This window comes from Phalacrocorax aristotelis, chromosome 20, assembly GCF_949628215.1.
Source record: "Phalacrocorax aristotelis chromosome 20, bGulAri2.1, whole genome shotgun sequence".
NCBI classification, from domain to species: domain Eukaryota; kingdom Metazoa; phylum Chordata; class Aves; order Suliformes; family Phalacrocoracidae; genus Phalacrocorax; species Phalacrocorax aristotelis.
Window position 1 is genome coordinate 6669434 of NC_134295.1, and position 12679 is coordinate 6682112.

Consider the following 12679-nt stretch of genomic DNA (forward strand, 5'->3'; position numbering starts at 1 on the left):
GTATTGTAGCTGAGCAAGTGTCACTTGATGTTTGTTTAAATGCTTAATACTGGATCCTATTTACAAAGAATTAGCATTCCTGTTCTCCTGCATCTGCACTGATTGATCTCATTTGCATATGCAAATCAAATGCCAGTATGAGACACTTAATATTCCCTCAACTTCATTTAGTGCTGCAGCAACATGGGTCAATATCTCACTCCATCCTCTAGGATGTGGGGAGGGGGGTTCTAGCTGAGTCAGCAAACGCTGCTAATAGGCTTTGCTGCTTTCAAGTCTTAAAATCAATTAGTAGTATATTAAGGCAGACATGCTGGGAGCTCGTTTAAGTAATAAAAATCTTTTGTATAGTTAAAAAGAATAGGAAGGTTGACTCTTCCTTCCCCAGTTCCCCAGGGAGTTGTTTTAATCTGAAGTCATAACACAAATCAACGCATCTGCCACAAGGTTTACCGAGACGGGGAGCTGCTCTGCCATTTTTGCTGGCTTCAGAGGGAAAGCAGTAAGGCCATCCAAAAAAAAACCCAGCCTTCAGTACAAGTTTTTTCCCTACCCTTGTTTGAACAATATTAACATACACAGACAGCACGAGGAATTCAGAGCAGCATATCCAGAGCCACCAGCCCTCTGCCCTTGCATTCATGACATTAATCCCACAGTGCATTGACATTTACAGAGCAGTGACTCCCGGCTGTCACAGCACAAAACATCCTACCAAGCAGCACAGGTTCTCACAGCTTCTGAGAACAGGCACCGCCACGAGAAGCTCCACGATCAGCTTCGGCGAACAAATGGCCGAGCAAAACCCCAGCCTGGAGCCTCCCTGGTCACCTCCACCTCCAGCAGATCCACTGAACACCCCCCACCCAAACCCGCATGCTCCGGGCTAGCTTCCCCACCCTGAGGGGTGCTCAGCACCAGCAACGCTCTGAAACTAAGCGACTGCACCGAGAAAATCCACTGAAATCAGAGCAAACCCAACCTCACCGGCTGCGGGTCTGGCCCAGTACCACTCTGCGCACCCCAGCCACTCACAGGCTCACCCCCGCCTGGCAGCAGATGAAGCACAGACAACTGGTTGAAGTGGAGCTTTTAAGGTCTTTTCCCTCGCTCAGATGCGGCTTCTGCAACTCACCAGGGCCCCGAGCTCGCTGCTTTGTTAAGCCAGTGCTCCAAAGGGCACCAGCCACACAAGTGCTTGACCTTGAGCACTCGGGAGAGGCTCCCATTATTCAAAGCCAAACTGCACCTCAGCTGGCAGAGAGCTAATTTCAGCTTTATGCACCAGGAGGTATTTGCACCTGAACACTCCCCCAGCCTCAAGAAAAGGATTGCCTGTTCATAACCAAGCGCAAGTATCCCCAGCGCAATTCCCAGGGAAGCAGAGCGGCCAGCACAGCTATTTATATTTGTTTCTTCCATCTTCTAACCGAGATTTTTGTTTTATGAGTGCCTGGCTACCCGATGTAGCACTGAGCTCATAAACACTGCAATGGGCGAACACCTGACTTATTTGCTTGATTTTATTTCAGCAAATTTATTGGACAACATCTGCAAGTATCAGACTGAGCAGCACTTACACCGGTTCCTGCCAAGGCTGTGAAAAATAATTGAGTCACCACTGCCATGCCAATTTGCCATTCATTTCCCTTTCAAGGCTGAAATGCCACTGATGACTGGAATATGCTTCTGACCATGAGAACAGTTTCCTCCATGGAACAAAAAGAGGTAAACAGATACAGATGACTGGAAATAAATAGCAAAACAGGGTTTACAAGCCAGCTTTAGATTTCTCAGGTGGGTTTTTTGCCCTTTAAAAGTTGTTCATAGAACAACTGCTCTTGTCTAAGCTATTATCAGATTCTGAGGTAGTCTTTTTTGTTTTAACACCACAGCTGAGACAAAGCTCTGTATTCACTGTCAAGCCAACACCAGTTCTTCCAGTGCTAGCACAGGCCAGTAGCAAAGGGGAGCAAGAAGCCCTGGCAGGAACTCCGGCTAATTCGGGATATAAAGCCCGGTTGACTGATTTCGACCAACCAGACCCTTTACTATTTCTCTCACCGAGTTTGCATCCACCACTCCAGACACGTGACTGAACACAACAGCTGACTCTGCAAAATCACTTGTTTCCAATATGCATATGGTACATTAAATGAAACAGTAGCTGCACATTGGGAACAGCTGATGACAAACGGGGACACAGCTACAGAGCTGAGATGTTGTGGAAAAATTCCGAAGGGCAGCCATAAAAAAAAAATCTTAAACCATGAGAGGCAAACCGATTGCCAACCAAATTTTTTACATTAGGTAAAAAACTTAATTGGAGACAGAATCAATCCAGTGATATGCTTCAAATCTAATTATAAAACTACTTCTTTTCCAGACGCTACACTGTGTAGAACAACCCTGTCACTCAATATTATTGACAATGCTGCATTGCCTTACTGCTTATTTGGTATCCTGGTTTATCATGTAGTCCAAATACTAATACTTTGCAAACAAGAAGCAAATTAAAACGCACTGGGCTGACTGAATAGCTGCACAGCTTGGCACAGCTCTGACAGCGCTCTACGCACGCGTTCCTACGTGCGCTGTTATGAACCCTAAAATGAGAGCGGTGAAGACAGCGGTGCACAGCGTCCTCCTGCTCCTCACCTCCCCACCACGCTCCGCAGCAAAATCACGCCAGATGTTCCGGCACAGAGGAGCAGGAGGCGAAGCTGCTGCAGGGCTGTTCTCCTTTAGCTATTTATCATCAGGCAGCATCGCCGCCTCCCTCTCCAGCAAGACTCGAGCCTTTTCTGCTTCCCTCCAGGTTTATTGCTACTTTACAGGCAGCGGTGACAATGAAAGGGAGAGCACCTAGTTTCTGTGCCTGAAAGAAAGAATAGGAACGATGTTCATTATGATCAGTCATGCTTTTTTAATCCCCAGGTATTAAAATGAATTGGGACATTTCAGACATAGGAATACCAACAATCGGACACAATCTGGGGGGTTCTTGCTTTGTTTCTAGGACAACCAGTTCTTCTACAGCCATTTGGAAACAGCAGCGTGACTCCAAACAAGTCAACTCATCCACAAACCTGCTACGATATATTAACAATAAGTATTACTGAGGCCAGCACAGCCAATTTAGGATCTCAGCTGCTGATCTCTTTGGCTGGTTTGAATGCTCTAAGCAAGTTACTGCAGCAAAATAAATTACTATAACAATTTTTGATACATAGAATTAGATGAAAACTCCTCAGTCACCTACTACTGTCCTCTGCAATTTAATTGCTTCTCCATATGGTGGGCCCACCTACAAAATACAGGTGATTTCTCTTTACAGCACTCCATATAATTTGCAACGATCAGGATTTAAACCCTTCAGGAAGGTTTTTAGGTTCTCAAGTTCCACAATACAAACAGATAGGAAGTTTTCTAAAATTTAATTACAACTTTGGACAACTTAATTATAAAAAGAATAATATGCAATGAGCACAGAAGTCTTCAGATTAATATTTTTACTATCAATTCGATACAACTAATTCCATCAGCACAGTTTCAGCTGGGTAACAGTACCTTGTACCAGCCGCACAGAAGATGCTGGAGCTGCTGCTCCTGGATAGCAGCATAAAGCGTAGCTGGGTTTCCCTGTTTGCAAAGAAGAGACAGCTGAAAGATGCTGAAAGGAACAAACCAACCCTGCATCTCTGCTGTGAATTAGTTTCAAACAGTAATGAACATCTCAAAGTTAGTGTTAAAGCCTCTTGGAGGCAAAGGGGCACTTTGAACCCACTGTTTGGGAGTGTTGGCACATTCAGAGAAGCACCATTTTACAGCTTCCCATGCTGTTCTTCTCTATAGCTTTATCTCTACAAACTGCGAGGGCTACAAACATTTTTTTTTTTTTAATTAAAACTTTAATTCTCGAGCACAGCTCTTTAATAATGAGAAGGAATAGGGTGGATTCAGCGTGGAGCTCTGGCCACTCACACCTTTAGGAATCGTTTCACCCGTTACAACCACCACTGAAGCAAAACGTCAAACAGCAGGGTCTCGTATTGCTCCAGCACAGAAATAGCAGAGCACTCTGTTCACCTGAAATTCAGAGATTTTACAACAAGACAACATCAGGATGCTAGACTCGTTTTGTATTTAGCATCTTATTAACGCTCACAAATTTGGTACACGCCCTTTAATATTCACAGCACCAAGCCACTCAGATTGTGTGCCTGAAGCTAAAGAAAGCACCCGCAGAAGCAAGCCAGCACCGGCTGTAGTGACATTCCTCACCCCAATATGAATTTGTTCTTTTTAAAGGAAACACGCAGTGCCATCACATTCCCTACTAACTCGATACTACCTGCCGGCTCACCAAATCTACCTCCCGTCAGCATCACGGGATCTCCCGGGGAGCTCTCCCTTCCCAGCACTGACTCCAGCATGACCCTAACTCAGCTTGTGAGATACAGGGGAGGAGGCAGAGATCAGCCTGAGGGAGACAACGCTAAACCCTTTCCCAGGTCACAACTGATGCTAAAATTAGGAGCCAGAGTAAACAAAAAGAACAGAACTCCACTAAGGCAAGGTACATTAAGCACAGCAGATAAGGATGAAATAACAAAAAAAATGCAGGAGCAGTTGACTAAATGGGAAGAACTGCATCTATTAAAACCAAGAAGTCCTAAAAAGGTATTGCACAGTCCTGGAAAGCTTTATGCCACACACCCAACATGCCCAATACTAAGCAGACCAAAGTAGCTGTTAGAGTCAATACGCTCCGGCATCCAGACCCATGCACTCAACTGCAAGGCCATTTTGGTTCTGAACACATTAAACCATCTCTTGAAGGGATGCAATCTTCAGAGCTAAAACATCAAACTTCGCGAACAAAGGAAAAGCAGAGCAAGGCTCAGAGCCTTCATCCTTCCCACTGCCACCAGAACGAGGGCTAATCTGCACTTTGCTGCAACTCAGGATTCACATTCATTTGTCTTGGTCTGAAAAAGGAGAAAAGCATCAAGCCAGTAAATTTACCAAGAACTGTACGCTTCAAATTATGATTTAGGTACTGAGAGAATTGGGACCCAGCTGGACATTTAAACAAACGTAATATGATGTTTGCTCAGAAGGCAAATTGGCATAAAAAGTACATTCAGTTACAGCTTTAAAAATTTTAGCCTACTCAGTACTAGCCTGGCAGTTCTGAAATTTATTTACACAGATGGAGAACGTGCTTTGAGCAGCCACTGGACAAGTAAAAGTCACCATCTCTTGAAGCCTTAGCGACTCTCTAGTCCCCACAACAGCTTTGACCCCTCAATGCCAACCACAGGCCGGTAGGACTGAAATCTAAACCGTTACTAAGAGCTTTCCAGCAGCCCAGTGAATCCAATCCAAACCACCACAGCTCAAGTTTCACCCAAAGCACAGGCAAATTAGAGCCAAATTTTCCAGAAACTGTTCCCAGAGTTGAATATTCAAGACTCATTTTCAAAAGACAAAGGATTTGTACATCCAAATTCCTCCATTCTGGTCTTTGAAAAATGAGATCACTTTTTGCCAATTTATCAGAGGACTTAAAAAATAAAAAAGAACATTCCCCACGGCCTTAAGGGATCCCCATTGTTTTGTAGTTTCCCCCCCCAAGACATTGTTGCTCTTTACCATAAGCAGAAGTAGATTTGAACAGTTAGCTGTTTTTACAAACTCTTGCATGCTGTTTCCAAAGACAGAAATCAAACTGATTTGTCTTCCATTAACGGGGCAACTGTTACTGTAAAGGCAAATGACAGGAAAACAGAACTAAAGCCGTTTCACAACTTGTGCATGGTGGCAACGCATCCAGAGAGCAACTCAGAGGCAGGCCACCTCATTCGGGATTAGCAAAAGGAATGGCCAAAGAGGGACAGGAACCAGTTTTTAATTGTATTTTCTAAATATGTATGGGCAACTCCACAAACAGCCCTCTAAAGAATGAGATATTTGTGCTTAAGAGGAGGGTATTTATTATGAAGGAAAACAGCACCATTTACTTGGGGCTGTTTCCCTCTGTATTTAAACGCTTCTAATTTCTTAAAATAAGCAGTGTTCTTCTAGGCATAATTGTTTCTTTTCAATCAGGCACTTAGTGTTTGCAGCTATCAAATTTGTTGCAGCTGTAATCAAACACGATGTCTTGGGAAGGAAAAATCTTTACCTACTCTTGAATCTTCCTGCATCACACAGCACTGCTTCTGCAGCGGCAGAGCCCAGAGCCCAAAACGCCCTGGTTCTCTCCAGGGGTTTAGAAGTGAACTTTGCTTTTGGGGGGAAAAAGGGGAAGAAAAAAAAACAACCAAAAAACCCACCAACAAAAACCAATTAATGTTAAAACTCTAAAAGTTATAGATGAGGATTCCTGAAAAAAAAAATGTATTTAACATTACTGCATTGCCGCTCTTTTATATAGCGCTTTCACTGTTAAAACACAAACACCATGAATGAAGATATAATCCCCTTTGAGAGAAACTGAGGCACGCTGCAGAACCGCGACTTGAGAACATCAACATTGGGGGACAGGGACAAGGGTAAAGTGAGAATCCAATTCCTTCCTGTTCCTACTAGAAATCCACTGGACAACGCTGCCCTGGCCACAGCAGGACACGTCTCAGGCGAGATCCTTGTGCCTTCAACAGATTTCTGCTCCATTTGAAGAAGCCATCTGGTTAGCAGGCTAAGGAAATATCAGCTATCCCCCATGGGATATAGAAAAACCATTTTCAGCCTGCTGTGTTCCGTGACCTCCATCACTCACTGGCCCTTTCTGTGCTGCAGCTTCTCACCTGTCTCCTTCCTCCTGGGCTGCTGCTTCTCTTGTCCACATCTCGAGCTGGGACTACACCCAGGCGCTGGGCTCCGGGCGTGAGCAGGCACGCGGCCCCGTCCTCCTCCTGAGCCCAGGCTGCGCAGGCAGCGCTCGCCCCACGCGACAGCCCTGCCCAGCCGCCCCCGTCTTGGCAGAAGGTGCAACACAGCGTCAGGGCAGAAGGAAGTTTTATGCAGGATACTCAGGCCCCAACTGCCTGCTTGGTGTTCGATAAGCACTCGGAGAGTCTCAGAAAGAGGGACCTGTACAGCCTTGAAAAGCATAAACTTTCATTAAGCTGACGAGCCTCAGTGTTTTATAGCATTGCGCTCCAGTTGGGTATGATAAAGAGCAGGTTCGGGTATCCTTCCTTAAATCCTTTTCTATTTTTCACACCCTCAGGACTAACAAGGCAGCAAAGAGGTAATGGTTTACAAATAATGATGTAATTTTATATCTACATTAGTAAACTAAAAAACCCACCTGCTATCCATCACAAACTGCTATTAGCATTGTTGAGGAAACGATGTGGAATTTATATCAATTTTCCTCTTATTGTAAAAGACTTGCCCAATTTATTTTAAATGTCAACTTACTACGTATTCATCAGGTGTGTGGCAGCGGTGATTCTAATTAATTTCACACTGTAGTGTGGGCATGTGCCTTAATATTAGCTTCACACATCTTTCTGAGGAAGCAATAAATGGAAGCATTGGTCATTTTTGGTCATTAAATCTTCAGGAATATTTTTCACAGATGAGACTGTCAAGATTCATGTCCTAGTAAAACTCTAACTTAAATTATTTATAGCTGTGTCTACTTCTGAATTCTCCTGCAGCTGAACTGAAATGCAAGACTCCACAACAGCTGGTTTGGATTTTTCAGAAGAATCATTTAGTCATATAAAAAAAGGAAAGAATCCCACAGTCTGAGGGCGAACAAGACTAATAGTGAAATCATGCTGAATTCAAGGGACAGTTTAACAGGGAACAAAAAAAACCCAAACCAAATTTAAGGATGCTAAAAGCATGAAAGCACTTAATTTAAGTATTTTCTAAATCATATGTTTTGAAATGAAGCTTCATAAGAACTGCTTAGATTTAAGCAAAAGAAACTCTTAAATAAAAAAATACCTCAGATCAAATTATTTTATTTAAATGGAAATGAAACGTTCTCTGTTCCTGCAATTCAGCAAGAAAACGCTGACGATCTTCATTCCCAGTCATCCTGCAATGGTTGCCCCTGTTTATTTTTCCAGATCATCCACTTAACAGACTTCTTTGCACCAAACTAGTCGCGTCTCCTCTCAAGCTGTGACACCGCTGTGGGCTTTCCCGTGGTCACAACGCCATATGGCAGCTCCTGAACGCGCTATGCGTGGTCACGAACACAAATTCATAGGGGTGTGTAGGCTCAACGACCGTTCTGACCTTCTTTCGCAACTTGGAATCTGGGAACCCGACTACACGACCAGCGTGAGATCGTGCAGAACGGCCGGCACCACAACTGGGAACGGAAGCCAGATCTCCGAAGCTGCGAGCTGGTGCCTTAAACCAGAGATGCTGCACCCACGGCAGCACCATCCTCCGTCACAACCGCGTCCGCTCCTCGAGAGATGCCTGGGCTGGGGAAGGAGAACATTGGCCATTCTGTTTGCTCTCAGCACTGTCTTCCACAGCAGCAGAATGAATATAAAATCCCTAGAGTTTACTGAGCTTTGAAACAGTATTTGGCATCTGGAGAAAAATCACAACAAACAGTAAGAGATTGGAGAACATGGAGAATCAGACAATGAAAGCAGACAGAAACAAGCTGGCAACACACACCAAACTAAATGAAGAAAGATGAGGAAGTCGGACAATGAGGAAAAGAGGATTAAGGAAGATCTACCAGCAAGGCACAATAACACATAATGAAGTCAGAAAGCTGTGAGCTCAAGAAAGAAGCATCACAGGGCAGCAGCCCCAGAGCTGGCTGTTCCTCAAACTCCACCGCCGCCTCTGGCACCTGCCTTACCTGGGGCATGAAGAAAAGCCCTGCAGACTTTCAGAAACTCACTCTGCCTTTCTGTTCTTAAAGTACTTCCAAACGGTCTCATAGTGGAAACATTTTTCATAGATTCTGCCCCCACTGCACACAAGCCCTCCCTTTTTTAGCTCGTGAAATGTCCAACTAAACTGCGCGTCCCAAACCAACGAGAAATGAAGAGACATACATACAGGTATGAGCAGGAGATGTCTGTGTTGTTGTCAAGAAATTGTTTTTAAGAGATCTTATCATGCAGGCATCATACTGCCTAGATAAGCTAGGAAGATATTAGCTTAGATAAAGAAAACCTCAATTTATGTATTTCCCAGAGGGTCAGGGTAGAGCAGACATCAGTGTAAGCGCAACGTTTTTGTGCCACTTTGATGCCTCCAACTACATACTTTCTTCCTGTCCTCCTTTTAAAAAGTTCCTGAGGTCTTTCATTCAGTTTTGAAATTCTGTTTCTTTTGGTGCATTTCCCAATGATTGCTTAAAGGGAGGAGGAGAATAATGAACGTACTTTGATAGCAGATCATAAAGGAGCCATTTACTGCAAGGACTCTGATGCATTGTTCTGTCTTTAAACATGAATTATCGAATCACAAGCTATTCACTGAGTCGTAGATTACCAATGACCTGAAACAGCATTACAACAGCAGCATGTCACAGAATCACAGCATGGTGGGGGCTGGCAGGGCCCTCTGGAGCTCACCCCACCCCACCCCTGCTGGAGCAGGCTCACCCAGAGCAGGGGGCACAGGACCGCGTCCAGGCGGGGGGTGAATGTCTCCAGGGAAGGGACCCCACAGCCTCTCTGGGCAGCCCGTGCCCCTGCTCTGGCACCCGCACAGGGAAGGGGTTTGTCCTCATGTTCAGGTGGAGCTTCCCGTGTTCCAGCTTGTGCCCGTGGCCCCTTGGCCTGGCGTTGGGCACCACTGAAAAGAGCCCGGCCCATCCCCCTGACACCCCCCCTTCAGATATTGATAAGCATTGATGAGATCCCCCCCAGCCTTCTCCTTCCCCAGGCTGAACAACCCAGGTGTCTCAGCCTGTCCTCACCAGGGAGATGCTCCAGCCCCTGATCATCTTGGTAGCTCTCCGCTGGACTTGCTCAAGCAGTTCCATGTCCGCGTCCCTTTGATCAAAAACACACTTACCTCCTCCTTTGGCCTTAGTTAACAACAGCCCAAGTAGCAAGCAAGTAGCTTGTTCTGAGACAGGCTCAGCGCATCAGGTTTCGCACGCCTGCCCCTCTCCCGCTCAAAACAAAGCTTTCATTTACACTAATGCTCTGTGTCACTCAGTGGCTCATTTCATTTTTTTTTCTTCCCCGGAGATGTGCTCAGTTACCTGCTTTAAAGCCTCCTGATCACCAGTCAAATATATTTTAAATTTTCTGAAGTTTATGCGACTAAAGGGCACCCTGGAAAAAGCTTTTTTACAAGATTACCCACTGCATCAAGGTAATACAAAAACCCACGAACATGTACAAGTAACTAACTAAATGCAAATAATGATTTCTAAATGTCAAGAAAGTACAAAACCAGCTACGTGTCTTCTACCAGAGTTTGGGAGCGACGTCCTGTCGCATCTCCTAGACACAATGACTGACACCTGTCCTAGCAGAGATTCTGCAAGCAGGCAACGGGACCTGCCTTTCCTCAGCACGCTGCAGCGCTGCCCGTCCTGAGCGCCGCCACCACCACCAGCGTCCCCAGCAGGCACACACCCTCAGAGCAAACTGAGCACGGTCTCTGACCCAGATGACCTTGAACGCCGCTGCCGAGCCGTACGGAACACTGGAGAACGTGCTGATCACTTTGAGACTAATCAAAGCATCTTGGTGCCACTGCTGCCTCAAGGCAGAGCAACAGGTTTTAATCAGAAATTGGAGCATATTTAAACAGAATTCTCCTGAACCTGAACAATTGTCAAGCGCAGAAGGTGCTGAGAGACTCCAACATCATCAAAATGAAGGCATCTGCTTGGTTTAATGTATTGGGTAATTGTCTGGTAGGACTCATTACCAAAAATTATCATTAAGGCTGAGAACTTGTAAGGACTCCAAAGAAAAACATTTACAGGGATAGGAACAACATTCTAGGTTCAATAATCAACATAAATGTATCAAATTTTAAGGTGGTTAATTTGTCTTTTACCCAGCAGTACCAGCTCACATTAGAATCATCACCTGCCCTCTACTATCAACAGTTCTTTCATGTATCTGATACTTCCACTGCCCAAGATATTCTGAGCTACCAAGTCTTCACATACAATCCTTTACCTCCACAACCAAACACTATGTTATTCATGACAAGAGACACATGAGGTGAATTTAAACACTTGGGGAGGAAGGTGCATGGAAAAGTAACCAGTAAGTGAAGAGAACGTAAAGGGAGAATCACTAAGGTCGGAGCACCCTGTGCACGGCTCTGCAGTCCCCGCTGCCTGAGCTGTAAATCCCGGTGGCTGCCCGGGGCCTTGCGCTTGCTGTAACCCTGCAGGTGCCACTGTCGAATCCCACGTTACCCTTCCTTCCCAGTCATTCTAGCTTTGCTGTCAGAGCAAGCTTTTTAAAGTTGTTTTGAGCACAGATGCTGAGAAGAAAAAATACATTACGCTTGGAAGAATCAACAATCTGAATTCTGAAAAAATAGATCAAATTATACAAGAAGCAGGCAATCCCGTCTCGGCTTAAGTGTCTGCATATATATATCCTGGTATAAACTCCGTACCTTAGTTTTACATCCTACCATAAGCCAAATGCAGATACAATTCAAGACAATTACTGAACTGGGCAGACTTACCTTCATAGTTTGCCTGGAAGCCTTGAGCACTGACCGCATAATCACTCACAAGCCACAGGGACAGCACAACCCCGGTACTCACAATAGGAGCAGGCAGCTGGAAACCCGTTAACCTGGAAGAAATAGAAAGGAAGGTTACACTTGCCATTTCTGCCTTCGACCTGTGAGCAAATGGAAGAGTGGGGCAGCGGCCACTTCGGCCAACATGTCCCAGCCTGAAGCCGGGAGTTCAGAGCTAAAGAAAGCAGCCTGGACAGCCTGAATTCAATAGCTGTTCAACAAACGCTGGGCAAACTCATCCTGGGCTTTTAACACATCCTGGCTTACCAGAATAGCTACTAATGTATTTCTTCCTTGACTGTATTTTAAACCAGTCTATCTGCTTCGCACCTTGTTCACTAACAACAGCTGCTCTACTAAGCCCAGCTCTAGGATCCCGGAGCAGGCTCTGAGCCCTTCACCATAACTTTCCCCACCCACGAAATCAAAGCAGTATTTAAGGTTGCTGAGTGAGCCCAAGACATTATTCAATAATGTTTATAATACATTGAGAACCTTGGAGTAAAAACATTAGGTAAGAGTCTGAAGCGTCATACAAACTACATTAAATCGAACACAATCTAAAACAGCAGAAGAGAGCAGGCAAGAAAATGTTATTACCAACTAAAGCCCGCCAGGGTGGCTATCTTCAGAGTATTTGTTCTGTAGTTTTAGAGTGGATAAGTTTTGAGGTTTCCAGGAATCCTCCCCAACCCCCACCCAAACGTGCCTGCAAAAACAATCCCAAGGATGGCGCTTTTCATCCTCCTTCCTAATATGTACCACGGCGAGGATTGCGATGGTTAACACCTGAGGAAATCAAAGCCCACAGACAAGAACTGTTTGCACAAGGTGATCTAGTAGATGCATCGTAGGAACCGCCTAGAAGAGACTCATGCCCACAAGTCAGAGTAGGAAGAACTGTAAGACAAGGTGACAAGACTAGTGACTAAAGACAGCACTGCAG

At 45.1% G+C, this 12679-nt stretch overlaps 1 protein-coding gene across 2 annotated transcripts in view; it reads right to left on the minus strand.

The window, feature by feature from the left end:
• The window catches only part of CSMD2 (CUB and Sushi multiple domains 2), a 351736-nt gene that overhangs the window by 254665 nt on the left and 84392 nt on the right, over positions 1-12679 (minus strand). For both annotated transcript variants that reach the window (XM_075115031.1, XM_075115030.1), the window contains exon 4: positions 11674-11786. In XM_075115031.1, the coding sequence (XP_074971132.1) occupies positions 11674-11786 (113 nt within the window). The remainder of the gene's footprint in view (positions 1-11673; positions 11787-12679) is intronic.